Source organism: Calliphora vicina, chromosome 2 (genome assembly GCF_958450345.1).
Source record: "Calliphora vicina chromosome 2, idCalVici1.1, whole genome shotgun sequence".
Lineage (NCBI taxonomy): Eukaryota > Metazoa > Arthropoda > Insecta > Diptera > Calliphoridae > Calliphora > Calliphora vicina.
In genome coordinates this window covers 1,748,872-1,776,829 of record NC_088781.1, presented here as the reverse complement: position 1 = coordinate 1,776,829, position 27,958 = coordinate 1,748,872, and the positions used below count along the sequence as shown (strand labels likewise).

General features: G+C 29.1%; 2 protein-coding genes across 4 annotated transcripts in view; one reads left to right on the top strand and one right to left on the bottom strand.

Moving 5' to 3' along the window:
• The window catches only part of RapGAP1 (Rap GTPase activating protein 1), a 153,083-nt gene extending 126,282 nt beyond the window's left edge, over nt 1–26,801 (bottom strand). The window contains exons 1-2 of one of the 3 annotated variants that reach the window (XM_065502110.1): nt 18,477–18,719; nt 5,605–6,165 (exon numbers count right to left, since the gene is read on the bottom strand). In XM_065502110.1, coding sequence (XP_065358182.1) covers nt 5,605–5,849 — 245 coding nt within the window. In that variant the 5' untranslated portion in view covers nt 5,850–6,165; nt 18,477–18,719. Of the gene's footprint in view, nt 1–5,600; nt 6,166–18,476; nt 18,720–26,562 lie in introns of those variants that run through there. The other 2 variants (XM_065502111.1, XM_065502113.1) reach the window with 2 other exon arrangements.
• On the top strand, nt 169–1,107 carry LOC135952260 (lectizyme-like). Its single transcript, XM_065502116.1, has one exon. It carries the CDS (start codon nt 209–211, stop codon nt 1,028–1,030), a length of 822 nt encoding a protein of 273 aa, XP_065358188.1. The 5' UTR covers nt 169–208; the 3' UTR covers nt 1,031–1,107.
• Nucleotides 26,802–27,958: the final 1,157 nt, after the last annotated feature.

The following is a 27,958-nucleotide window of genomic DNA, read 5'->3' as shown; positions in this document are numbered from 1 at the left end:
ATGTTTATGGACCCATTGTAAATCAACTGAAGTATTTGCTACTGATTAAGGAAATCCCATACAAAAAGGCATAAAGTTAAGGACTTATCGCGAAATAAGAAATAAATTCAAATAATACACCAGTAAGCTTCGAATTGCACCTTTAAAATTAGGTATATAAACTTGCGAGTCGAAACACAGACCATCAGTTTGCAATTGAAAAGTAAACATGAAAGTTTTAGTAGTTTGTGCTCTTTTGGTGGCCTGTGCCAATGCCTCCTCGCTTTCCAATATTGTTCAAAAATTGGTGCCCAGTTTTGCCACTGGCTACATTATTAAGGGAGAAGATGCTGCACCTCATTCAGCTCCTTACATTGTCTCCTTGAGCAGAACCTCCAAGCACTCCCACATTTGTGGTGGCACCCTCATCAACAAGAACTGGATAATCACTGCTGCTCATTGCATTAGCAATCCTGTGGGCATGGGTGTGGTTGCTGGTCTACACAAGCGCACCAACTACGATGCAAAAACTCAGTCCCGTGTGGTAGACTTTGGTAAGGTACATGAAAACTACAGTGGTGGTGTGGGACCTTACGATATTGCCATTTTGCACGTCTCACAACCCTTCGAATTCACTGAATGGGTGCAACCAGCTGTCTTGCCTGCTCCCGAAGAAATCCATGATGGTGAAACTCATTTATATGGTTGGGGTCAACCTAAATCGTATGTGTTGACGGCTGCCAGTACTTTGCAAACTGTAACCACCCAAATTGTTGAATTCAACAAGTGCAAGGCCACTTTACCCGCCGATGCTCCCATCCATGAAACCAACTTGTGTTCGGACTCCTTGCAACAAAGCATCTCTGCCTGCAATGGTGACTCTGGTGGCCCCTTGGTTAAGGAATACGAAAACGCTCCCGCTGAATTGATTGGTATTGTTTCCTGGGGTTATATTCCCTGCGGTTTGGCTCAATTGCCTTCGATTTACACACGTGTCTCTGCCTACATTGCCTGGATTAATCAAGCTCAAACACAATTTTATTTGGCTTAAAGGGATTTTAATTGTACAAACAATGAAAATTACGATTTAAATAAATGCACATTAAAGGCAAACGCCTGCTAAAGCAATTCTGGTATGAGTTTTGTAATAAATGGGGATTTGGGAGAATTTAATTATGTAAGTACACACATAAAAGAACTGAGAAAAATATTACAAATTGTTTTCATAATATTATCGTTAAACGCTAAGTACTAAGACTAGAAACAAATTTTAAAACTTGAATGACATTGACTTAAAATATAGATTGTTTTCAATACAGTTTCATTGAAAGAATGATTGGCAAACAGGGCTATCGGAAGAGTTAAGAAAAAAGTAATAATATTTACTTATAGCAAAAAATGGAAATTGATTTGGAAATGCATATGAAATACCTTTCATTTGATATATAAGATTTCGAAAACCAAGAAAATTTCAAGAATTTTTATTTATTTCTTTACCAATTTAAAATCTTCCGGGTATGCTCCATGAAAAGGAAATCAAATAATTGTGGTGGTGTGCTTAAAACTGAGTGTATAAGAGCTCAAGATCAAAAGGATATGATTAGTTAATGTTAGAAGGGTGCTGAAATTTAATGCTAAAATAAGATTTTCACAATCATATGACATCACGTGGTCTTTATAAATTACAAATAATGAAATTGAATAAAGTTTTAACGATTTATATAAACAAAAATTGAGTCGAAAAAAGTGGTTCGATATTTCTGTATTAAGTAGTGCTTGAAATTCTACATCGATTAGTTTAAAAATTTGGAGGAAATTTTTCAAGTTACTGAAAAATTAAAGCTCCAAAAAAAATTTACCATTTTGTTGTATACTCCACATTTTATGAAATATTTATTAATTTATGGCACATACGTGAAAATGTACTGATAAAAATTTCATACAAATTTTATTGTATATCCACAAAAATTGCAGATACGATATCATAACCATAGATGGGGGTAGTGCACTAATTTGGCAGTTTGCACTAATACTTAGTGATAGTGTAAAATTAGTGCAATCATTTTGTTCATATTTAGTGCTGAGTTGAAAATTAGCAGCCTCACTAAACATTAGTGATAGTGAGTTTAAAAATTTTGCATTCAAAATTAAATTAGTTGATTAAAAAAAAAATGCAATCATCAGTTTATTGCAACATTTTTTCTGCACTAATTTGAGTGCACCTTCAAATTGTGCACTAAAGTAAAAAGTTTATTCTGTGCACTAATTTAAAACTTATTAAAAATAACAAAAAAAAATATTTAAAATTTTTATTTTTCGAATTTGGATTCAACAATATCATGACAACTCATTTTTGAAAATTTAGTGATAGTTTGTTTAATGCAGCTTTTTTTGATTGTAGGTTAAAATGTTGCACTAATTAATTATAGTGCAGATTTTTGCACTAAATCTTCGTTTAGTGATAGTGAAAAAATTATCACTATCACTATTTTTATTTAGTGCTAGTAAAGAAATAAGCATTATCACTAAAGCTGATAAAAAATAGAGCAAACAAAATTGTTTGCAATTTTATTGCAATTATAGTGCAATGCTGATTTCAATCAACATTTAGTGCACTACCCCAACTATGATTCATAACACATTAAATTTTTTTAGCAAAAATGGATATACAACAAAATTGCTGCACAATATCTCTGAAATTATAAGAGATATAAACCTGTAGATTGAACAGATCGATAGATCTAAGAATTTTACACCAGAATTTTTTTTGATTTTGTGATATACGTCGGGACGAAGAAATGTCCACATGAGTTCGTTTGGGTAGCATCAAATATATGATGTCACCTTCCATAGATCAGGTAACACAGCCTTGATTACTTCAATGTCTAACATTTTAGTTTTATTTCAATAAAATCCAATTCAAAACTAGCCATCAAAATTATTTCGGCACTCTAATCATAACACAATTCTTAGTTATATCTAAATTTTTATAACGAAATAGGAGTATGGCGTTTTTTGGATAAAATGTTTATCCTGTTGTATTATAGTTTTTAGCAATTTTTTATAATTATTTTTTTTTCAAAATTTTAAAAATTAAGTAATTTCCGTAGAGTTGCATTTTTTTGCTTGCACAATTTTACCACTGTTTTTACTAAAGATTTTATTTCATTTTATACTTACGTAAAAAAATGTTGGACAAAATGTCATACAATAATTGCCTATGATCAATAAGAATATAAAAACAGCAGATGTGGACAATTGGATATCTTTTTAAGCAAAAGCAATGCTGTTGAAAATCACAATGCATGGCGTTGCATTTTTTATGCTCGCTACTGCATGTGTATTGTCGATGTACTATATTTCAAACCAGATCGAAATTTAATTTCGGTTATTTTAGGTCTCTGTTTCAAACTAATCCAATAATCAAGGTAGTCTTGATTTTTTATCATATCCGATTTTGCAAATTGCTAATGCTAAACTTATTGAACGAATATCTGATATCTCAAAGCTGATTTCAACCAACAGAAAACGGTCCTCGTTATATCGATAAAAATAAGTACTTAATAGGGTAGCAAATAAATTGTACTTAAATATAGGCAAACCACTCGTGGTAAGATAAATCTATGTGATCTATGAAATGATTTTGGTCCAAATTTGTTTTGGGTTATTTGACATCTAATGTGTGCATCTATCTGTATGAAAATCACTGCCCTGACTGTCACTATATCACTGAATATACATACAAATACTTGTATAGCTATAGATTTAGTTTTTTAGTTTTTCTGCTACTTGAAAGCATGTAATTGGTTTTGCTTTCTGTAAAATTGGAAAAATCTTTTAATCTCTACACTATGGAATGGAATGCTTTTTATGTCATTAATCAGTGCATGAAAAAATTCATCAGTTTTTCAGAACAAGTATTTAGAGACAAATGTTTTAGCAGGGAATACAAAATAGAAATACCACAGACAGTGGGTGTTTAAGTGTGTCAACATTTTAGAAACAAATTTAGAATAGAAAACAGAAATGAAGTCTATCACAAAACCACCAACTGTAAACAGATTTTTTTTTTTTTTGCCATAGACAACGAATTTACTTTAAAGACTTGCCGACTTGTTATGTCATGGCTTAATGTATAATCTAATTGGAATTGTATTGCCTCATATACAATACATATGGGAATCATTAATGTACTTTAGAATAGAATGGTAATGGAATGGAAAGGCCTTTCAAAATATCAATTATAATCAAATAAACGGTATCATTGGTTATTCTGAATTAATAACTATCAAATATCCTATTTGATACACTTGGATCTTCTTTTATTGAATTGAAATACTTAGAATGACGCACGAGAAAAGTTGTCAAAATAAATTTAAAAATTTAACAGCCTGTTTTTATAAAATTTTCCAATTTATAAACGAACGGATGCGTTACAAATTTTTTCATATATTTTTTTGCTCAAAGAAATTCGTTTGGAAATTTTAAAATTCTTTTAATAAAGTCGAAAACAAAATGTCGTAATTGTGACGAATTGATTGAGTCAAAAAGCTTTATAAAAATATGGGGTAATTAAAATCATAAAGTCCACATAAAGAAAATACATGGTTACCGCAACTATGCTATGTTCTAGGCCATTATACAAGTTTCTCGCAAACAACTTTATGGTTTAAAACATTTTATTTTAACAATAACTTGTTTTTTACAGCAATGTTTTGGTTCACAACATTGTCTCTATATGGTTGGCAATATAATTGATTTTGGATGTTTATGTTTGTGAAAATTCTAACTAGAACTAAATTATAATAACTATGATAAATATTTTTATATTAATAATGACATGACATGATCACAAATACTCCATAATATGGTTATGTGGCCACAGCCATTGTATGGTTGAGGTGAAATCACAACCTGGATGAGCACAACAAAAATATGATTTTGCGCTGCAACCATAACATGATCATATCAGATATCATGCTTTTACATATCCACATTATGGTTGTGGTGGAATCATTGTGGGACACAATCATATTATGGTTGTGATACTATTAAATAATTTATTATGATATTTCATGATGCTACAATTTAGTAATATTATATGTTCATATACAAACCATATACATAATATAATTTGACAGCAACCATAAAATGCAATCATAATATGACGCTGTTCGGTTATGGTCACCCCAATCATGTTTGTTATTTTCATGTATGAATGTAATAATATTAACCCTCTAACCGGCCAATTTTATTTTGAGGTAAACAAATATACCAGGTTATTGTTAGAATAAAAAAAATACGTTGGAATAAAAAAAAAAACAAAAGACAAGGGCACGTTCATATTTATCACAATAAGTAAATTGTTTGTCTCTTTATACATATTTACCGTTATAACGGGAGAAATAAGCAAATAAAGCAGCATTACATACATTTAACATACCCCTCCTAAAGGCAGCCTTGCCGGTCAGAGGGTTAAGACTTATTCAAATTAATTAAATGTCTTGATCTTTTTCAAAAATTCTTTTAATTAAATTACACGATTGCTGTGCTTAGTTTTCCCAATAAACATTCTAAATATAAGTATGCAGTAGTAGTAGTCTCTAAAAGTATGTATGTACCTACCCTGCAGGCGATGAGCCCTGACTAGCCGACTTAATACTACCAGTAGTCATTTGTCTTTGTGGCACGGGATGAGGATGATGCAGGGGCGATGAGGTGGGGGTTTTTGTAATAATACTGCCACCGCCACTACTCATGCGTTTGGGCGATGTTGACTCCGGCTGCTGTTGCTTAACACTAGTAGTTGTAGAATCTCGGTTAGAATCGTTGTTGCCAACTTGTGGTTCCATCATTTGGACTTTTAGCATTTTGTAGTTTTGCTATTTGTTTAACTTTTGCTGGGAATTATGGTGAATTATTGTGTTGTAGTTGTTTTATAATATTTTAATGACTTAAATTAATTTTTGGTGTAATAATATTTGGTTTATGTGTAATAAAAATTTACATATAAATTGAGAGCTCACAACAATGGCCGCCACTTTTTGTAAGACATTTTTTCTTTAGTTTGTTGTTTGTTATTTTTTCATTTTATGTAAATAGGTTTTAAAGTGTTAAAATTTTTGTTTAAATTATAGCTTATTCACATTTTCTTTTTAACATAATTTCTTTTTAAACTTTATTGATCTAAAACAAATAAATAAATAATGAAAAAATTTAATTTTTTTTTGTTGTAAACACAGAATTTAAAGGTCACCATATTTATTTGTAAGCATATAAATTAATTTTGTTACACATTTAAAATTTCTTTTATTTTTGTTACTTTTGTTAAATAATGATTCGTTTTTTTTATTTTCTTTAATCATGTTCTCACAATCTGTCACGGTAATAAAAAATTGTTTATTGAATTGTTTTTTTTTTCACTTTTTTGTTCATTTCATTGTGTAAAAAAACACTCTAAAATGTATTTTCATTGCTGAGTAAACACAGAAGAATAAACCGAAATATTAAAAAATCCGCAGCCAGACTCTGAGGCTCCGGCTGATTTTTAATGAATTACGTGTACCACCAACAACAACGACAAGAATAAAAGCAGCAAATGATTGTTTAGTCAAATGTTTTTATTACTAATGATTTATACAATTTTTTGGAGAAAAGAAAGACGAAAGAAATTTCAATAAAAACGCCAACTGTAGTTACATGATTGAGAAACAAAAATGTCAAAGGAATTTATTTACAAGCAATTATGAATGTTAATTGTATAATTATTTTAATAAATATTGATAAGGTCTTGTTTAATATTATTCTTATAATTATTATTACTACCATTTGAGACATTTAGAGCATTATTTGTCAGTTTAAAATCTTTTACTGTCATAAAGAGAGCCTGTAGAACTTCCAGTTTCCCTTTCTGCTGTAATTTGACCAGCTATTTATTATGATTTCTTTATCTCTTTTATAATTTTTTATAAAATTCATTAACACTTATAGCTACTTTCAAGAAAGATATATGTATATACGGTGTAAAATACTCAGCAGGTAAATTTACTTAAGCATTAGGTAACTTGAAAAAATGTCAAGGAAAGTAGACGGAAAGTAGTAGAAATCTTGCAATACACTTTCCAAAATTTTAATAATAAAGGGTTTTTAAGGACGACAGATTAAATGTCAAACAAACTATCCTACTGCGCTCAATTTTTGATATTTAGGATCAGTATACTCTGGCTAATCATTATAAATAATGTACTCCGATAATCAGTTATTGATTCGTGCAACTTATTGACTGATTTATCGCAAAATTGCGTGCAGCGATGAGGCTCATGGATTGGATTATCTGGTTTGTTAATAAACAAAATTGCCGCATATGGAGTAAGACCACAACAATCCCTAAAAACTTCATTACATCCAGAAAAATTCAAACGATCAATGAGTTATTGTTTAAAAATATGAATTACATTTAGCGAGACGTGGTTCGATTTATTGAAATCAAAATTTGGCGATAAGTTGATTGCGAGAAATGGATCTGTCAATTGGACTCCAAGGTCGACATCTTCGATCATTTCCTCTAGGTCCACGTGAAGTCACGGTTTATGCAGATAAACCTGCAACAATTGACGCATTGGAGGCCAACATTGTTCGTGTTATACGTGACATACCATCAATTCAATGTCAAGGTAGTCCAAAATGTATGTCCATAATGCGCTTCGTCAAAAACAGACGTGGTGACCATATACCCAAAATCATTTTCGAATGTTAACGCCATGTATTCTTTTGAATACATTTTTTTTAATTAAAGTTTTTCTTTTTTGTGCAATTTTTTACAATTTCAAGTTCTATCCGGCTTAAAAAAAAACACACTTTAGAACTAGCTTTTCGCATAACTTTTCCAGAGCGACCACAAAATTAAAGATTGGTGGTTTAATTAATAGCTTACTAATTACTAAATATATACGTTAATTTAGCATACTGCAAGTATAACTCATATACGTAAAGATAATTTTGGAGAACAAAATTTGAGCAATTTTTATCAGTACATTTTCACGTATGTCTGGCTATAAATCGTTGAAACTTTGTGACATACGGGACATACGTGAAGATAATTTCGGGGCGACGATATTGAAATTACGGCCATAATTGCTATAATGTTATTAAGATATTTTATTTTAAATATCAAAACCTGATTATTGAAATGAAAAACTCTTAACTCAAATGTATGCCAAATATATTGTAATCAAACATTTTGAAAATATGGAAGGACCCCTGATATTTAACACTAGAATAATCATTTCTCACATTATCTTTCTTGAGGATTCAAATTTTAACAGGAGGTTTTCCAAGTCTATTAGTTGTTAAAATATTTCTAATAAAATACTGTTAACATCCTCTTTAAATACATTATGCATACAATTTTCTCCTCTCAACTTTTAAAAATTTAAATTTTTTTTTGCGAACAATCTTTCAATCACTCGTTCTATTCAATTATTTACTGAATGTATTACAGAACACTTGGTTACTATGCCATTTATCATGTCGTCATCATCTGACTGACTGTCAAACGTTTTATTCATTCATTCATTCGATTTGTCTGGCATGTCAAATAAAGTAGTGTTCTTAAATTGTTTCCAGTCATTTTGTAGTTATTTATTTAGTTGTTGTGATTTTATATGATTTAGCTTGTTACATATGATGCATGATGCATGATACATTTTCATTCTCTTTCTCTAACATTCACCAACAAGCAACAAAAAATGTTTGTAACTAAGTTTAGGGCTGCCATATTCTTTTTTCGACCGGTTGAATACTAATCGAATAGGTCCCCTAATAGCGAAAATATGTTAACCAATAAAATCAAATATTTTGTTAATTTTTCATGTTTTAATGCATATCGATAATTAAGGATAGTTTGCGCAAGCTATTGAAATTGCATAGTTGTACCAAGTATCATTATAATTTTATAGCAAACACAAATTTAGCTTAAATCTCAAAAAAGGTCTAAGTAGACCAAAATGTTATAAATGCTTTATAAAAAAGTATTAATGAAATATCCGCAAATCTGGCATCCTTTGCTAAGGTGTCAATTTACTGTGTAACAATTTTGTTCAAAAAAAAAAACAAAAAGCAACAGAAAAATAATAAAATATTCTGAATTTGCACACAAATCCACATAGAAAAACAAAAATACACATGTGATTGAAAGAAAGAGAGCATGGGAAATGAAATGTTTCCGTTTGACTTTAATAGTGCAAATTAAAAAGGAAATGTAGAATAATTTAAAATATACTCATACTAATGAACTACGAACTACACTAAATAAAAATGCTCGTAAAAAACACACTGAAACAGGTGATTAAATTGAATTGATTGTGAGTACACTGAACGGAATGAAGGTGACACAGACTGTAATTTATAATTTTTATATGGGGTTCTATCCCCCCATATAAAATTATTGTTTTTGCTATTTTTACAGCACCATACGATTTTTGCACTAAACAACTACAGAATTGAAGGAAATTGACACACAGAACTAGTCATGCGACTGGAAACCTGTCACTTTAACAGTGTCATTGTTCTAGGTGGTAGAAATTTTGAATTCAAGTTCATAAATTCTAAAAAATATAACACTAAATTAATAGCGGTTAAAAAAAATCGTAAACCATTACAAAACCCGAAAAAATATCATCCTAGATTTTATGAAATTTGTCATTCATGAATTCCACCAGAGTACAGAAAAAACAGATTTGAACATTTTTATTCTTTTAAGTTTTGAAAAACTCAAAATTTTATGCAAGATTTAATTTTTTTTAAAAAATCAAGAAAATTTAATATATATATTTATATTTTACGAACATCGGATTTTATTGATTTAAGATACATATATTTAAAGGATAATTATATACTCCTCAGAAAAAAAAATATAATTTGTTTCCAAATAATCTTAAAAACTGTTAAATTGACTAAACAACAAATTAAAAATGTAAAATATTTTATGAGACATGGGACTATAAAGCGGGTGAGGCAAAATTTTCCAACCACTTCATTCTAAATACTTTTTAAAAGGTATCGGAACAGGTTCCCTGTGACTAATTGACTAAACAACCAAATTCTGGTATAATTTGGTTGTTTAGTCAATATAACACTTTCTAAGATTATTTAAAAAAAATTAAATTTAATATGGAGAACATTTGCAAAAGTGCGTCTGAATATTGTATTTGCATCAGAAAAGCATTTTTTTAATTATGTAGTTTATATAGGACATAATTAATTATCTTTTTAATGAAGCTTAAATGAATAAAATCCAACATCAAAAGGTACGAATAAGCGAATTTTTAAAACAATGTTCTTTAAAATTTGAATTTTGTCATAAATTTTATAAAAAAATTTAATTATTAAAACGTAAATTTTTTTAATTTATATTTACGGTAAACAAGAGAACGTGGATGATTTTTTGGCATTATCAATTTAATATTGTTAGTACATCGAAACTTTTTTAAAAAAAATATGTATGTTAATCAAGATCGCAATGACGTTATGCTGATTGTTTTGTTTCTTCCTGGGTAATAAAGAGAAACAAAATTAATTAAGTTTTGAGATATACCAATGATTAACTTCAATATCGTCAAAGTACCATATTTGTGATGAGATATGCAGTTCACCAGAGATTCATTTAAAAAAAAACAATTTTAATTCTTTGAAAAACATTTTAATTCTGTGTAATTGCGTAGCAATAACTCATGAACTTTATTTTTAGAAAATTCGTTAGATATTTTTAATATTAAATACTTAATTGTTTAACTACTATTATTTTCTATTTGTTTTTTGTAATAAATAATATTAATAATAAAACAACTATATAAATATGATCGTACGTGAAGGCCATTTGACAATTACGAATCCAAGATAAGATTACATTATGAAATGTATGAAAAATTACTATTGTATTGTAATGTTTGTATGATAAATACCCTGCAATTCATGGAACTAGTTAAGTGTTAATAAAATTTATTAAGCCACTAAAAACCACGTATCTATTTTTTTCTTGATAAAATTTCCTAGCAAAATCACTAGAGAATCGGCTAGCTACATTTTTGATTAAATAAGTAGTAGATTCGTTGACAAAACAACTCCAGACCTGCCCAAGTAGTTATATACCATTAAAACTGTAGGGCTTTCCTACAAAGGAACATTTATCAACAGTGATAGTGACGTCTGTTAAAAAGTTTTTCATATATATTTTTTTAGATTAAATACATACTAAATTATATTAAAATGTTTACACAATAAAAAATAAAACAATTAATAAAATATTAATCACACACACGCATTTGTTTTGGACAAATTAACAAATTATTTACAAACAAAAACTTTTTTACAAATAACAAAAAAAAAAAAACGTTTGTTATTTAAAATCTTCAATCTTTATGCTATTGTTACAGATTTGAAGAAAACCAGAAAGAAAAAACATTTTTGTTTGTTAAAGTGTCAACAAAATAAATAAATATTATTTCACGTGTTGCAGCATTGTCTTGTTTGCTTGGTTAAATAGATGATGGAATTGTTATTGATGCAACAAATGTTAGTTTTTTTTGTTTTCTAATTTGACAGACTGGCTGCGTGTATGCGTGCATTGTTTGTCTGTCTGTCTGTCTGCCAGTAAGCTTCTTTCGGTATTTTGGGTCATTAAGTACCACAGTGCATAACAATGTAATGATGCATTCATTCATCCGTACATCTTGACGATATGAAAGAACATCTGAACCCGAATGTTTGAATATTTATACACAATCTATTGGAAAAATCTAACATATTTTCTATACAACAATTGTGTATTTGTTGTTGCTGCAAACGTATATCATTTTATGGATGCATTGCATTGCATTTGTATGTTAATTATCGTTTCATTGAAAAATAATACCAATTAATATGTTCAATTGTAAACAAAAATTCCCCGTACTCATTCGTACATATATACATATGCATGTTTAATTATAGGAAAATATACAAAATAAACAATTTGAAATAGATTATTTTATCGGTGAATGTATGTAGGAGCATGTCGCGAATAGGATTGCATACAAAAAGGAAACATTTCTATGAAAGTAGATAACATTTTCTTGTTTCAAAGGTTAAATGTTTTTGTGGCTACACATAGAGAAATTACAAATGTTTAAACATTAAAAACTTGAATTTATTATATAGTAATGTATGGTCGGCACTTTATGTATTTTATCTTGCCTGCCCGAAATCACCAACTCCTTATATTGGTTTAGTAGGCAAATGAAAAACTTCTTTTCAAAGATCAATAGTGTTTATTTTATTCTTAACGCCCAATCAAATAACTCGAAGTTGGTTCAGTATGTAAGATTATAGTTTTTTTTACAAAAAATTGTTGGGGAATAATCGATTTATTCTGCGTTTTCTACTTAATATATATCAACAATTTGTGGACCGTAAGCTATGTAAGTTATTTGGGGGCTTCTGAATGTTAATTTCTACAAAAAATCCAGAATATCCAGAAAAAACAAAATTGTTAAAACAACATTGTAACAACACAAAAACAATAATTTTCCTATAATCTTTATTGGTACTGACCTTCCTCAAGTCAATTGAAATTCACTAGATTAATACAAGTTTCAAAAATTTTTATGGAAATGTTGCATTTTTAACGACATAAAAAAAATTCATCAATAAAAACTCAATTAAAGAAAATCTAAAAGCCAACATTAAAAATGATCGCAACAAAACGACAACTTGTTGAACAAACAGGCGTTAGCAACGTTCAACAACATTAAATTAATTTTGAAAAATACTACTGAAAATTGCAACAAAGTTATCAATGCGGTCGGTGGCTTTTTTAAACCCAACCAAAAGATGATTTGCTCTAATGCCCATCCATCGATCGAGACTACCGACACGATCGCTGATGCGTTCATACGAATGCAAGAATCATTAAAATCCAAACTCATACGAATTATTCTCATAATTTAAAATAAACCATTGCTACCTATCATCAAGAGGGGTACAAGGAAAGAAAAAAATAAGATTTTTGTTTGAATTTTCGTTGCTGCAAGAGAGACAACATGGAGCAAACAGACAGCCAACACGCGAATTTAATTAATGGCTTTAGCGGTTTTACTTCATCAGGTTGATAGTAACGTGTTGCGTGCCCTCCATTCTTGAATAATGGCACAAAATTTATAAAAGAATTCAGTTCTTTTCTTTTTTATTTTATGTTGCTGCCACTTCTTCTCTATTTTATGGCCAACATATTTGATGATTGGCCCACAGCCAAGTAGAGGCACTGGTGCTGGCACCGGTTGCTGTAGCCGTCGTTGTTGCAGCGAGTTTAACAACGATTTTTTATGTTTTTTTTTACGAGTAGCTTTTTTGTGGAAAGATGTTGTGTTTTGCAGTTCATGTTATTTCTGGATTTGTGTGTAGTTTTTTGTGATTTTTTCGTGTTCATGTTTACAAAATATTTTTGGAAAAAATAGATTTTTTTGCCATGACTAAAGGAATGTGGTTTTTGCACCTGTTTTCACATTGTACTCATGCACTCCACCGTAGGAGGCCCAGTATGCTGAGATTGTCATATTTTTGGAGTATCGGATGGATGTTTTTTGTAAGATAGAATTTTTAAAAAGAATATAATGACATTGAGATGGCGTGGCGTATATTATTGGAAATATAGCAGTAGAAGATTTTGCGACAGATTTTTCAGATTGATAGAATATAACAATTTACGTATTATTAAAGATTTTACGCCACAAGATCCGTCCGTACGACGGGGATTGCGATATCTATAGATTTGTTGTCTTATATCATTAATATATCCAGCGAACTTATTTCTAGCAGACATGTAAATATATGTTCATAACCAGGGAAACCGGAAATATGCTCTAAAAAAAGTGTTTTAAGCGCTTTAAATATGCAGTAAAAACTTCAAAATATGATCTTAAAATTTAAAAAATATGCTCTTAAAAAAACAAACTTTTACATAATTTTTAACCAAAAAATATACTTTTATTTAAAAAAATAAACAAAAATAACATGAACTAAAACAAGTCTAACAAAAAATAAATACAACATAAAAACAATAGGAACTTAAGCTATGAAAAGGCCTCGAAAGGTATTTTTTGATGATATTTTATATGAATATAAAGTCTCTTCATCAAGTAAGGTTATTATTGCAATAAATTACAAAATATTGACTTAAATTTTCAAATAAAAATCGTTGTCTATTGGATCTGAAAACATTTTTATACATAGAAAATGTTCTTTCGACATCAACTGATGTTATAGGAGCAAATGTAAAAGACAATATTTCTTTAACACTTCGAACTAAAATTTGATATTTAGATGGCGCTTTATTAAAATAGTGCTTATTTTACATTAAAAAAAACCTGTAACACAACAGCGAAAAATAAGTAAGACAAAATTAGTTTTTGATAAAGTGAAAATATGCTATTAAACAGTAAAATATGCTCTAAAACGCAAAAATATGACATAAATATGCTCTTAAAACACATATATGCAAAAATATGCTTTTAAGGGTAAAATATGCAAAAATATGCACTAACAAATCAATGCCAAAATTCTTAAATATTTCTGAAACGTGTAAATATCTTATCCATGTGCTCATTAGATTCACCAGAAAAAACTTGCATTTGCATATTTTGGTTTCCCTGTTCATAACATTAATTATGAAACACACTTTTGCAGACAAGACCAAGTAAAATATGTACGTCGAAATATGTTATGATCGTAATATGCAACAATATGCATTACGGCAAATTTTCAATATATTAAATAAAGTTCGTCATAATTGAAATGCTGGTAGAACTAGAAATGAAACCTAATGTCATTATCCATTTCCAACTTTGTATGAAATATCACTATAACTGAGTAAATGTTAATTTCAGTAATATATATGAATTTGTTAAACATCCATTATTTTTATCGATGTAAACTAAAAAATATCTCGCTAATCTACAGAATATTAGAAATTGTTCTCACCGCTATTAAGCTTATACTTTTTTTAATACAAAATTCCTTAAATAATTTCCGGATTTCTTTGAATATTAATTAAATGAAAGTTAATTTATCACTTTGGCAAAGAAAGTTTTTATTTTGCGCACAAAGTCTACGATGATTATGATGAAGATGATGACGACGTTGTTCTGGTATACGAACTAACTACAAGTAGCATTTCGATGATTAATTTGTTGCCATTGAAACATTTATTTTATGTACGACGTACATACTTGTATGACTCGTTTCTTTTGTTATTATAATGTTTTTTTTAACTTTTTTCTGCTATAAATAATCTTATCGGGAAATAATAACAAAAAATGCTTTAATATTAATTCCTAGGATTTTAAGTTGCACTGAGAGAAACTTAAAACTTTCTCTTTTATGGGCAGTTTACCAAACAAATATTATAGATTTGAAATTTAGGATCAACTGGGATCAGACTAGTGATTTTGTATTTAATAATGCGATCCATACCGATATTGAATCACTGACATCTAAAACATTTTCAGTTAAGTTAAATATTTCGAAATGTTTATATGATTATGTGATATCACAACAAACAAAAATATGATCTAACAAGTATGAAAATGTGTTCGCTCAAGCTCGACTATATGTAAACCCAGCACTTAGACCTAAGATAAGCCATCTAATAAACCTAACGTCCCATTACTAAAATTTGGAGAACATTTATGCTCTATATAATGATTTACGGTAGTAACGGAAGGACCGTTTGTTTGTGCTAAATTTTATCTGGATACTAATATTTATACAATTGGTCGATTCACATGGTCTCTTATCAGTTACATTGTCATAATGCCCTAATATATCACGACTCGGCGGATCGGCTTAACCGGCTCTTTGGCATTCGGCTCAGGTCTCTACTGGTTGGTTACGATAACACACAATATTGCTTGAAAAGCAATAAAAACCATTTTGAAATATTAGGATATTATGACAATATGACTTGATAAGAGACGTTGTGAATTGACCAAATATGTATACTTTTCATAGACATGAATTGTAGGATTTGTTGTTATTTTGTGGTTTCAATACATTACAATCAATACATTGCATCTAAGTATGGAATAATCGAAAATCTGCGAATTGGAATACATATGTATAATTTTTTATTTTCGTTTGATAAAAAGATTTTCATCGACGAACATCAATGTGAGTTATATGCCAAAAAATTAGGAATAAATTTATAAAGTAGGCCTAAAAACGGTAGCAGTTGGTCAAAAACATGCATGTTTTTTTCGGTCAGAATCTTTTGAATTATATTGCTTTGTTTTTGGTTACACTGGTGATTGTTATTCAAACTGGTTAAAAGTTAGAAATCAAATCTCTTGCAGAAATCAATTTTTTAAATTAAAAAATTAACATTTAAATTCGGTTACTTTTCAGTACAGGATCATTCACTATTTTGAAAAGGTTTTAGACAATTTTAAAACAACGAGAAAAGTCCATGGCTAACAATGCTTTTGCTATTCACCAGAGTTCAAAACATCTCAGTACCGACGAAGATAAATCCGACATCTGAAAATCACATCGAATATTGTAATAGTTTTCTTAGATAAAACTGTTATAATATACATGATCAATCATTAGGGTAGGTAATTATTCGATTTTTTTATTCGAATAAAAGTTCATATTTCTTATTATTCAAGTGATCGATTAACTTTTAATATTTCCTTTAATTTCGAACAAATAAATAGTAAATGTATCATTTGAATAATTTAATAAAATATAGGTATTTGTTTTTTACAAAGACAAAATTTAATAATAGATACATATGTATGTATATTTAATAATATTTTCGTAATTGATAATTAATAAAGACGTAATTGTCAAAAACCTAATTCTGTTGTCAAAAACCTAACTCTTGCAACAACAAAATACATGCTAGTCAATGTATATCGTTGTTGTATCAAACATATGATTTGTTGTATTTTTGTTTGACAAATCGGAGTGTCTCGTCTCTATGTATAATTCTCTATCATTTTCAATTTAACCAACTTGGAATAAAATTATAAACTATTTGTTTATAGGTATAAACTTTTTTAAATTTATTATTATATAAATTAGCAATTATCGATAGATAATAATGTACCCTCAATGGACATTATGACAATGATATGATTATTATTATTATATAAATAAAATTATTTCCCTACTACATTCCACCATAACAAAGATCTTAAAGAGATAAATTCACCGTAGAATCATCCCATCATATCATTACGCAAAGACCAAGAGTTCTTAAATTTGATCGCACTGTACGATAATACCGTTCGATTTTAATATCATCTCATATGATAGCGGCATTCAAAGAAACCAGATTATGATTTCATATTTTTATAACTTTTTTACATGCACAATAAAGAAAGAGATCAATTTAGGTAAAAAATAAATAAAACTGCATATTACACTCAAATGCACACAAGCTCACGCACTCTTGAAGTTTTAGTATGCAAATTAAATTGCAAATTGCTAAAGAGTAACAACATGATGATGATGATGTTGATGATAATGATAATGATGTTGAGATGCGTATAAGAAACACATTAAATTATAAATTATTAATGACAATGAAAGGGGAGGAGGGGGAAACACAAGAAGAAGAAGAAAAAGAAACACACACTAATAAGTTTCGTTGCAGTTGTTGCTACATGTACATTAAGTTGTTTTTTTTTTTTAATTTATTTATTACTGTTGTAGTTGTTGTTATTAATAAGAAACAGTTATTGACAACTACTCATTTAATGTAAATTTATGTGTTTTATTGCGTTTTTTTTTTGTTTTTTACTTTCTTTTTTTTCTCCTTCAATAACACTTTTTTGTGGTAGTGGTGGTTAATGAACTGTATTTGACAGTTTAGTTGTTACTGTCATTACTTTGCTGTTGTTGTTAAATGATTCCTTTGACACTTTTGATTGAATGTGAAAATTTATTGAAATTATCTACATATTGTATTTAATTGGCGTTGTACATACATAGCTGTGGTTGTTTTTCAATAAGAAAAATTAATTTATTAATAGACACGTGACATTTTTTTGGCAAAACAAACAAAAACACATTCAAGAAATTGAAATTTATGTTTTTTGATTTGTACACGATAGCAATCACTTTGCTGGTTGTTATTAGGCAACCGGTGAAATTTTTTGTTTTTTTTATTGTTCAAACAATAATTACGTACTTATTTTTTTTGTACTTTTATCTTTGGTATAATGTAACAATTTTTAGTACATGTTCTTTGTATTTTGGGTAAGGTCAGTTTAATTATTGACCACAAAACACGTTTCACATTTCTTCGTCTTAAACAGCGACAAATTTTTCAAATATTTTTGATTTATTGCACGTAAAATCACTAACGCATTCACTTCACTCACTCAGTCAGTCCCTTTTTTTGTAGACAATTGGTTTTGAATAGTAATTAATTTTCGTTTAATTTTGCATTTACACTTTACCGTTACATTTCTTTTGCACTCGAAGAAAAGCTTTTTCAATTAAGCGAAAAATCGTTCAACGATTTTTTACACCTTTCACTTGAATTTTACTTTTTTTTATTCAAATAATTGACTGTGATTATTTTAATAATTTCAAATTTGTTTAAACGAACGTCTTTTTTTATTAATCAATTGCGTGGATTTTCAAAATATTTTCTCACGTATTCAACCGACCGTCCACCTACTCTGCTAGATTTTTAAAGTAAAACTAATAGTTGCTAACTTAAGAAATTCAAATGCAACCACATTATAAATGTGTAGGAAAAAAACTCAAAAAGTCGACAACAATCCAACGAATCAGCTCCGACAGCCGAGATTCACTACAATATTTCTCTTACACAAATAAAAAATCTCCTCTAGAAACATGTCAAACAAATAAAACACACAAAAAGTCTCATATGTTCCACAAAACAGCAAAAACAACAGCGGCAAAATACCACACATACTCCAAATCCATCACAGACATTCATTCCCATCGACAAAAGTATGCGCGATAACCGGCATTAAAATCTGTTGTTTTTTTTAAATATTTTTTTCTGTTGTTTTGTTATTTTCAGAGTAGAAAGAATAAATTAAAGCAAAATAAACAAAAAATATATGTATACAGTAAATCTGGGGTATAACGAACACCGTGGGACTGGGGTCTCTATGTCAAACTTATGTGATTCCAAAATCGTTCAGTCTATTTTAATAAATAAATAACGAAGGACAATGATTGAAAAGTTAAAGTTAATTTACTTTTGTAAATTAACTTTAATTATTTCAGAAACAATCAACCATATTATGGTTGTCGTCGTCGACGCAAGTCCTCAACAAGAATATTGTACTCCGAAAAGGAAAAGAAACAGTTCTGTTTCCAACTCCAGTACTCGTAATGAATTGCTGGAAAAACACAGCGACAAATATGCGAAACTTTTGACAAATGTGCGAAGGATTTTAAATGGCAAAAAAATTACTATCCATTGAAGAAAAATTAACCCAAATTAAAATCGTTTCCAACACTAACCTGATACAAACCCTGTGGCAGAAATCTTAATTAATGTTGTTGCCAATTTTATTGTTTTTGAAATAAGTGATGATTTAATTCCATCTTTCAAATATGGCGATATTGTTTCCAGAACATTCTTAAAGGCAGAACATTTTAGTCGAAAGTAGCATTCAAACCTTTAAAAAAAAATATCATAATAAGCAATATGGAGGTATCATATTTTGATTTTTTTCTCACTTATTATCTGGACGTTTAAAGATATCAGTATTTTGCCTGTCAAATTTCATTCAAATTGGACTAAGGGTTTGTTTTCTATACCACTGTGCGTCGTTTGTAATTATTTTCTATATTTAGAATTGATGTATTTTGAAACTTATGATAGTGATTTAAATTAGCATAATGCTGCTGTTTAAGATATGTTTCTATATACATATACAAAAACGTTTATTCAGCAATGCCGGATTCAACATACCATATAGTCCTGTGCCTAAATGTAAATCGGCTATATAGAAAAATAGAGAACAGATCATGATTTGCTTCAGTTATGTAGAAATACAACAGCAAGTTGTTCGACAGTTAGCAAAATGCAGACTTTGAAAAGTATTTAAAAATATAATTTCGTTATAACCAAGTTTAACTGTAGATATGTATGAGCATGTAAACAAAACATGTATTAATGGATGTGTGAATGTATGTAGTGTATTTACCCAGCAGTTAAGCAAATAGTCAATGTATCCCTTAAAGACAGTAATTGTCACAAATGTCTTGGTCATTTGACACGTGTGTAAAATTTGTAGTGCAGATAGAAGACAATTGGTTACTTTATACATTCCAAGTAATCTAGCGTGAAGACAATTGACACTTAAGTGTCTCTAAGCAATCCGGAGTGTAGTCACTTTAAACGTTTTTTGAGTAATTTGTACAAAATGGTTTTATACAAATTGTGTTGATATAATTCTCATACAGTTTAAGTATACTGATATCGCATGTAACAGCATGAAGTCAATAGTCACTTCAGTGTCTCTTAGTAACCTATGGTGAAGTCGCTTCAATTTTTTTTTGTACTGCATTTTGTATTACCCACCAGAAGCGCTGACTACTTTCGATTATATGTCAGATATTCACATTGTAATCAAAAGGTTCAATTGACCCCCTGCTTAGGACATGCACTTTTTAAAATAACTAGTCAAGTAGCTGATCAAGTAACCAGTTATAAAGCTAGCAAGGTAACTGACGCTATGTAACCAGTATGTGAATCCAATGCGTTGCCTACTTTGGACCAGCTATTAGACAGTCCCATTGTAATCAAAAAGAAACAATTGACCCCCTGCTTAGGACATGCCCGTGTTAAAATGACTAGTCACGTGGCTATTGAAGTAACTAGCACCCACCCTAATTGACGGGTAAAATCACTAGTTCGGTACTGTCTCCTAGAACTGCTGGGTAATTATTAAATTTTAATGCCAGTCTAGTGGGAACTAGTGGTTCTCTTTGTAATAAAAAAAGAGTTTTTTTGCATTACAAAAGTGCTCACTGTAGACGAAATAATTGTGAACGAAAATCAAAACAAATAATTATTGTTGTGCTAAATGCTGTTGTTATTTTTATATGGAAAAGAAAATAATAAAAGTGAGTTCTGAATTTAAATAAACAATACTTTAGCGATTTTTTAACAATAATGTGGCGATTTTTTAAGAAGTATAATTTTATATGTATGTATGTATATTTTTTTTTTTTAATACATATTTATCATGAAAATTATAAAAACTCTAAATACATTTATATATGGACCTATGGACCATGCTTTATTCATGTAACTGCCGAATAAAATAGTGACACTATTTAAATACAGTAAAACCTTGATAATCCGGATAATTGATTGCAGACCCTAATCCGGATTATCAAATTGTATGTATGTACACACAGTTACTAAAGTATACGTACGATTTACTTTTTGGGCCTTTTTTTAAAAGTCTATATATTTAAAAATACAAGGCCTGGCTCATTCATTCACTCACTCACTCATTCACTGACTCATCAGTCATGAGTGAGTGAGTGAATGAATGAGACAGGCCTTGTATTTTTAAATATATATTTTTTTAAAAAAAGTCCCAAAAAGTAAATCGTACGTAAAATTTAGTAACTGTGTGTACATTTTATAAAAAAGTATTAACATATTTCAATTCTACAAGTCAAGAATAGTCATTCAAAATAAATCTATTTATTTTGCTTGTTTGTCGAGAATTGTACAACCTTTTTTTAAAGTTTGTACCTATGAAATCCGAATTATAAAGTTATAAAAATGCAATCAATACGGATTATAGAGTACACAATGTAGCGAAAACTGATGTGCGGAATACCGAATATTCCGAATAAACGCACTTCGGATTATCAAGGTTTTACTGTATTTGAAATCGATCCATTGCTTCTCTACATCAAAGAATATGTTCATAGGACTCAATTTAGATTGAGTTTCAATGACGATCATGTTCATTGGGACAACGAAATCACCATAAGCATTCTGCCAAGAGATAACTAAAAGTCCATGAATGATAATATAGAAGCAAGCGTAGGACATGGGATTTTCTGTAAGAAGTTGGCGACTAGATCTCATGTAACACTTTAGCTTTGTCTGAAGCAACTAGGCAGATATATTCAAGAGATATCAACATAAGGACGTTGTCATTAATGCACTTGGTTATATACATATTAGATCGATGGTAGTCATCCGTTGTTACAGAGAGCTACAACAACACATATTGAAAGTATTCAGACGAAAAGTTTGTGGTAATTCCATAGAAAACTAGGCATGAGTATGATATTTACAAATAGTGAGGTGAGAAGAAGGAGGACATCTTCAGTTCCTGAATTATCACGCTATCCGATTAAATGTTTGGAGTGATAATTGCTTGCCACCACGAAAACTATCAATGACTGAATATAGATTTAATAATCACAAAGCCGCTACATCAAGGACTTGCTCGCACTTTAAGGAACATTCTTGTAAAAGTATTTCTTTCTTATTGTAATTGTATAATTTCCAATAAAAATTATAATTATTTCTCAATTTGGCTTATGCCTTTTGAATTGGATTTAAATAATTGATGAGTTTTCTCGCAGAACTAAAAGCTATTAATATCACTGTGCTTAAATCAGAAGCAAATATGTTAAAAATGTGGTCTCATTCCGGTTAAACGAAATTTCATTACAATGAAAATTAAATGGTTCCAAGCAATTTCAAAAAATATTGAGTAAATTAAAAAAAAAAAAACTAATTTTTGTATTTAATGTTTTTTCAGTTGCTTTAAATTTGAATTCAAGTTCCCCATACATATTTTCGTTACATTAACAACACTGTATTCCCCCCAATATAACCAATTCTCTTTATCACACAGAAACTCTCTTTTTGTGGATGGTATTGTGAAAATGTGGATACAAGACAAAAATTAATATTTTTTTTTATTTTTATGCTCTGACTGGCTCCAAGTTTTGTTTTTTAAACTGTGTGTGTGTGCTCCCCACTTTTAACTCTCTCTCTCACTGTCTCTAGCGCAATTATTTGTTTACTGATAAAGTGTATTGTTTTTGTATTTCTGCTTTAACGCTTCATTCGTTGGATTTGTTTGGTTGTTTGGATGGATGTGTGTGTTCTGTTGTGTTATTTTGTATTTTTGCAGTGTCCATGTGGGGACATTGTTTTGTATAAAGCTTTGATAATAACACGATGATGATGATGAACATCATCATTATCTAACAGCTTAAATAACAACAACAACAACAACAGCCAGCAATCATTAACTGAAAATGTATTGTTTTGTTTTTGCTGGATGGAGCTTTTGCTGATTTTTGTAGTTTTTTTACAGTCTAATTTCATAGTTTTTGTGTAAGTGTATGATTTTAGTTTGAGACTAATTATGATTTTTTGTCATTCGATTTTCCTGTATCACAAAAATATATCTTTTGCCTTTAGTGCAGTTTTATGCAAAAATTTTTAACTAATTACTTGGTGGCATATATACATAGATGGGATTAGAGTGTCCAAACCAAACTCAACTTTTCGGTTTTTTGACTAACCGGTTGTTGTAAGAGGTTAATCGGTTTTACCCCCATTAACACGAAGTCTGGTTATGCCTTAACTAATAGTTATATTGTCGGTTAAAATTATTTTTGTATGAAAACTGTCAGTATAACTATTAGTTAAAACATAACCAGACTTCGTGTTACTGGGGGTTAATGAAATATATTTTCTGAAGCTCAATCAAACATAGTTATGAAAAACTTTGATACCATTTTTAAAAATATTTATTTATTTTATAGAAAATTATAGCATTTAATAATATTTCGTAAAAAATATAAAATAATTGCTAAAGATAGAGCTTTAAAAATTCAAAAATGCTAAATTTCCGAAGATTTAGTACAAATAAAAATAAATTTAAGAGACCTTTTTCATATTAAATAAATTTAAATATAAATATAAACCGGTTAACCAGTTTTTTTGAAGACAAAAACCGAAACCGTTTGACCGGTTTTTTAAAAGACACTCTTATTCGTTTAAACCGGAAACCGGTTTTCCAAATTTGCCGGTTTTTTGGACACTCTAGGATGGGATACATGAAAAGAAAACATGACAAAATTATGGCAAAAATGTACATACCTACCTAGTAAGTTAAACAGAGAAATAGCGGGAAGTTTAATAAAACAACTGTGGTGGTTCAATGAGAAGATAAGGACAAGGGTGGTGAGATGGTCAACTGTGTTAAAATTCAACCTGCGTTAAAATTTGTACCTCCCCTAACAATATTTTGACATCTTTATTTATTCCATTTTTAATATCGGATTCGCTTGGATTTGCAAATATAAAATTTTGATATGTGTAATACAAGCACCTACATATGGGTAATTCCACGATAATGACAACTACGACTGAAAAAACAAAAACCATTGAAACTTTTTTTCAAGATGATTTGAATAGGAGAAAACATTATAATGTTACTATGTGAAAGAATTTAGAGCTTATTATCATATTTTAAGGGCCAAAATGATAGTTTAAACTGGTATTTAAGTTTTTAGTTTAATTGGTATGTTTTAGGCTAAGATTGCGGCGAAAACTAAGCTCCCAACTAGCATGTAGTATGAATTCAAATTGAGTCTGATTGTTTTTTTTTTGCTATTATCAAATTGTTTATTAAACCGAATATATATTTTCTAATTATTTTGTTTAGTTTTTGTATACATATGTATATTTACAGAATATATATTGTTTTACTTTAAGAGAAAGTACTGTCACGTACGTTATTAAATTTCATTCATTATAACATCATCCAAAGATTGTTTTTATTTAAATATGACGGATTGTAAAGGAAAAATATTTGGTTTAGTGTAAGAAATTAAAAGAAAACATACGCATCTCACGATTTACGATATACCCATATTTCGCTCGATATTTTGGACAACAATTTTTCGAAAGAACGTATTATTTTTTAAAATGTACCCTCTGAATGGAACATGCACATTTTTCAGATACTCTTCTTTTTGCAAAATCTATTCCACTCTATAGGCATACAACTGTTACGTACATACGATGACATGGAATTGCCCATATGTATGTATATAATTTCTCGAAAAAAAAAATTAACAAAAAACTCAAACGAACAACGAAATATGTATGTTCGATATGTTTATGAAACTTGACAAAGTTTAATATCATAGTGTACAACAGTATTATTTGGTGCAGTACAGATCCAATCTAGTACTTTTTAATAATTTTTAATTTGTATGTACCTACATCATATTTATTCGCCGTAACGGTTAAATTTAATCCGTATTTATTTAGCGGCTTTTTAAAGATTCTCAAGTTAGAATTAAACAAATGAAACAAAAAATCAAAGCAAATACATATGTATGTATTTAATTTAAAATAACTACAAACAGCAGCAGCATTAGAAAAGACAACATATGAAAGCATAATCATCTGTCAACTGTTGCGATTACACCTTTTTTATGATAAAATAATACAAAAAATAAAGAAAAAAATATAATAAAATGTTTCTGAACGCAGCAAACAAATACAGATGCTTCTACTTGCTTTTTGTGCTGGTGCTCCAGGCGGCTTGTTCAAATGAATGTACATACGTACATACTTACTTAGTAAATATGGAGAAAATGAAAACAATAATAATTTGAGATAAGTTCCAATGTAAAAGCAACCAGTCATTAGAAATATTAAACTACATACAATGTAAACACAATTGTTGCTTGCGCTTTTCTAAGATGTATCAGCATCCAAATGGGAATCGAGAGACTTCATTAATTGAAAAACAAATTATTATTTTTACAAACTTAGATTTATAACATGGAATAGAATCAAGCAGCAGACAAAAATTCAAAATTGTGGTTAACATTCATTATGCTCCATATTAAATTCGTTTGAATTATGGTTTATACCAACATTTTTTAAATAAAATATTTATTTCTTCGAAAATATTATAATTTCTTACAAAAAAAATATTTAGAAAAATTTAAAAATTTCTTTATTCCCCAAAAAAGGACAATATATTCGACACAAAATAAATTTTTTGATAACTGATAGATATGATAGATATAGTATGTCCATTTTGCATATGTTAATCACCTTAACTAGTTTCATAAAGACCATTGCTTTTCAATATCATCTATCTTATGGTAACCCTGAAGAAATAACTTAAAGTTTAATGACTTATTTGTTTTAAATAAAGATAAACCATAAAAATAAACTGTATATTTATTAAGTGGTCGCAAAGAAAGAAAACAAAAACCAATAATTAATTTATTTTAAACATTTTCTATAATGTGCCCCTCAAAATTTAAAGAAATCTCCCCATTTTCCCTACTATGCTTCATAATTACAGTTAATATTTAAAAAAAAACACATAAAATTACTAAACAATTAAGCGTAACTTAAATGTTAATACACAGTTTTTTTAACAACAATAATTGAAAGCTTTTATAATGACTAAGATTTATTTTAAACGGAATAATTGAGCTTATTTGTCATAATATTAAATTGCACTGATTTCTTACCTTAATTTTTCCAACTTTGATTCATCGTAACTTTCTAGTCTCTGATAAATGACATTCGTTTGCTTTTTTCGATATTCAATGAAACTGGAACTTTTCTTGAGGGCCGGCTTTTTGGGACTATTACGCCAGTATTTTAACATGCGATGTAAAGTGCCACTATTCGAAAGATGTGCATGATGATCACAATCGAAATTAGTATTCGAAAGAGTATGATAAGAGGACATGCTTTTTTTAATAAAATTTTTCACTTTCACCTTATTTTTATTATTCGTTTCAATTTAAATTATTTTATTTTTTTGATTATTTTCCACTATTTTCTTTATAAATTTCCAATTTTATTCGTTTTATGAAACATTTGTTAATTCTTTACTGAGATACACATACTACAAACTACAAATGATTACTGAATTTTTTTATTATTATTAAAAAACCGCAGATTTTCTCTATAGTTCTTTTTTTTCTTTTATAATTACATATAAACCGAACGACGAGTTTTCAATATTTGCGCTACACAGAATATTGGTTTGGTTTCATCATGTTTAAAATCATGATTTAGTAATTTTTAGAACATTGGAAATCGAGTAAGACTAAGATTGTTTCGAATCCAAGATTTAACTAAGACTTATTCAGGCCGTGTTTATTTTCAGAAGCTTATTAGGAAAAGTTTATCAGATATACTGTTAAGGTGAAACTGATTTCACTCATATGATTCAAAATCAAACACTCAACTCAGTAAAAACATATGTTGTTATCTTAAGTTTAGTTTTCAAAAAGTTTTCAATAAAGCTGCAGTATATTTTTAGTGCACCCCCAGGTCGTCGCCTACCTTCACTACTTACTACAGTTTCTTAAAGATAAACCACTTTGTTGTAACCCAGAGAATGCATCATGAGAATACGTATGTATGTAAATGTTTAAACTAAATGCCATATAATAAATACTACATGTGTATATACTTGTATGCAGTTATTTTAATAAGTTTTTGCTTTATAAAAGAATTGTTCATAATACTCATACAAGTAGTGCCAGAACATGTACCCATATATGATTTTTTATTTGTTATTATTCTATTCTATACTATAATTTAATTGTATTTCATATTCTTGTTGATTTATTTTTTTATTTCATTCTTGACCACTTGTCGTTTTAAAAAAAGTTTACTTTTTTTTCTCTATTTCATTCACTATCTTGACGTTGTTGTCGTAAATTGTATTTGTATTGGCAGTTTGCATATTTATTAAATTATAATCTTGGTTTGATTTTAATTATATTTAATGTAGTCTAATTTTTCAAATTAATTGCAGTCGCCTTTGTCGTACTAAAGTGTATGATAATTTCGTGAGGGCGCTACAGTCGGTTAAAGGATTTTTTTTTTAAATCTTCAACATACAAATTT

Bases quoted from the DNA above. Each gene is read 5' to 3' on its own strand.
- LOC135952260 (XM_065502116.1), top strand. From the start codon at position 209: ATGAAAGTTTTAGTAGTTTGTGCTCTTTTGGTGGCCTGTGCCAATGCC.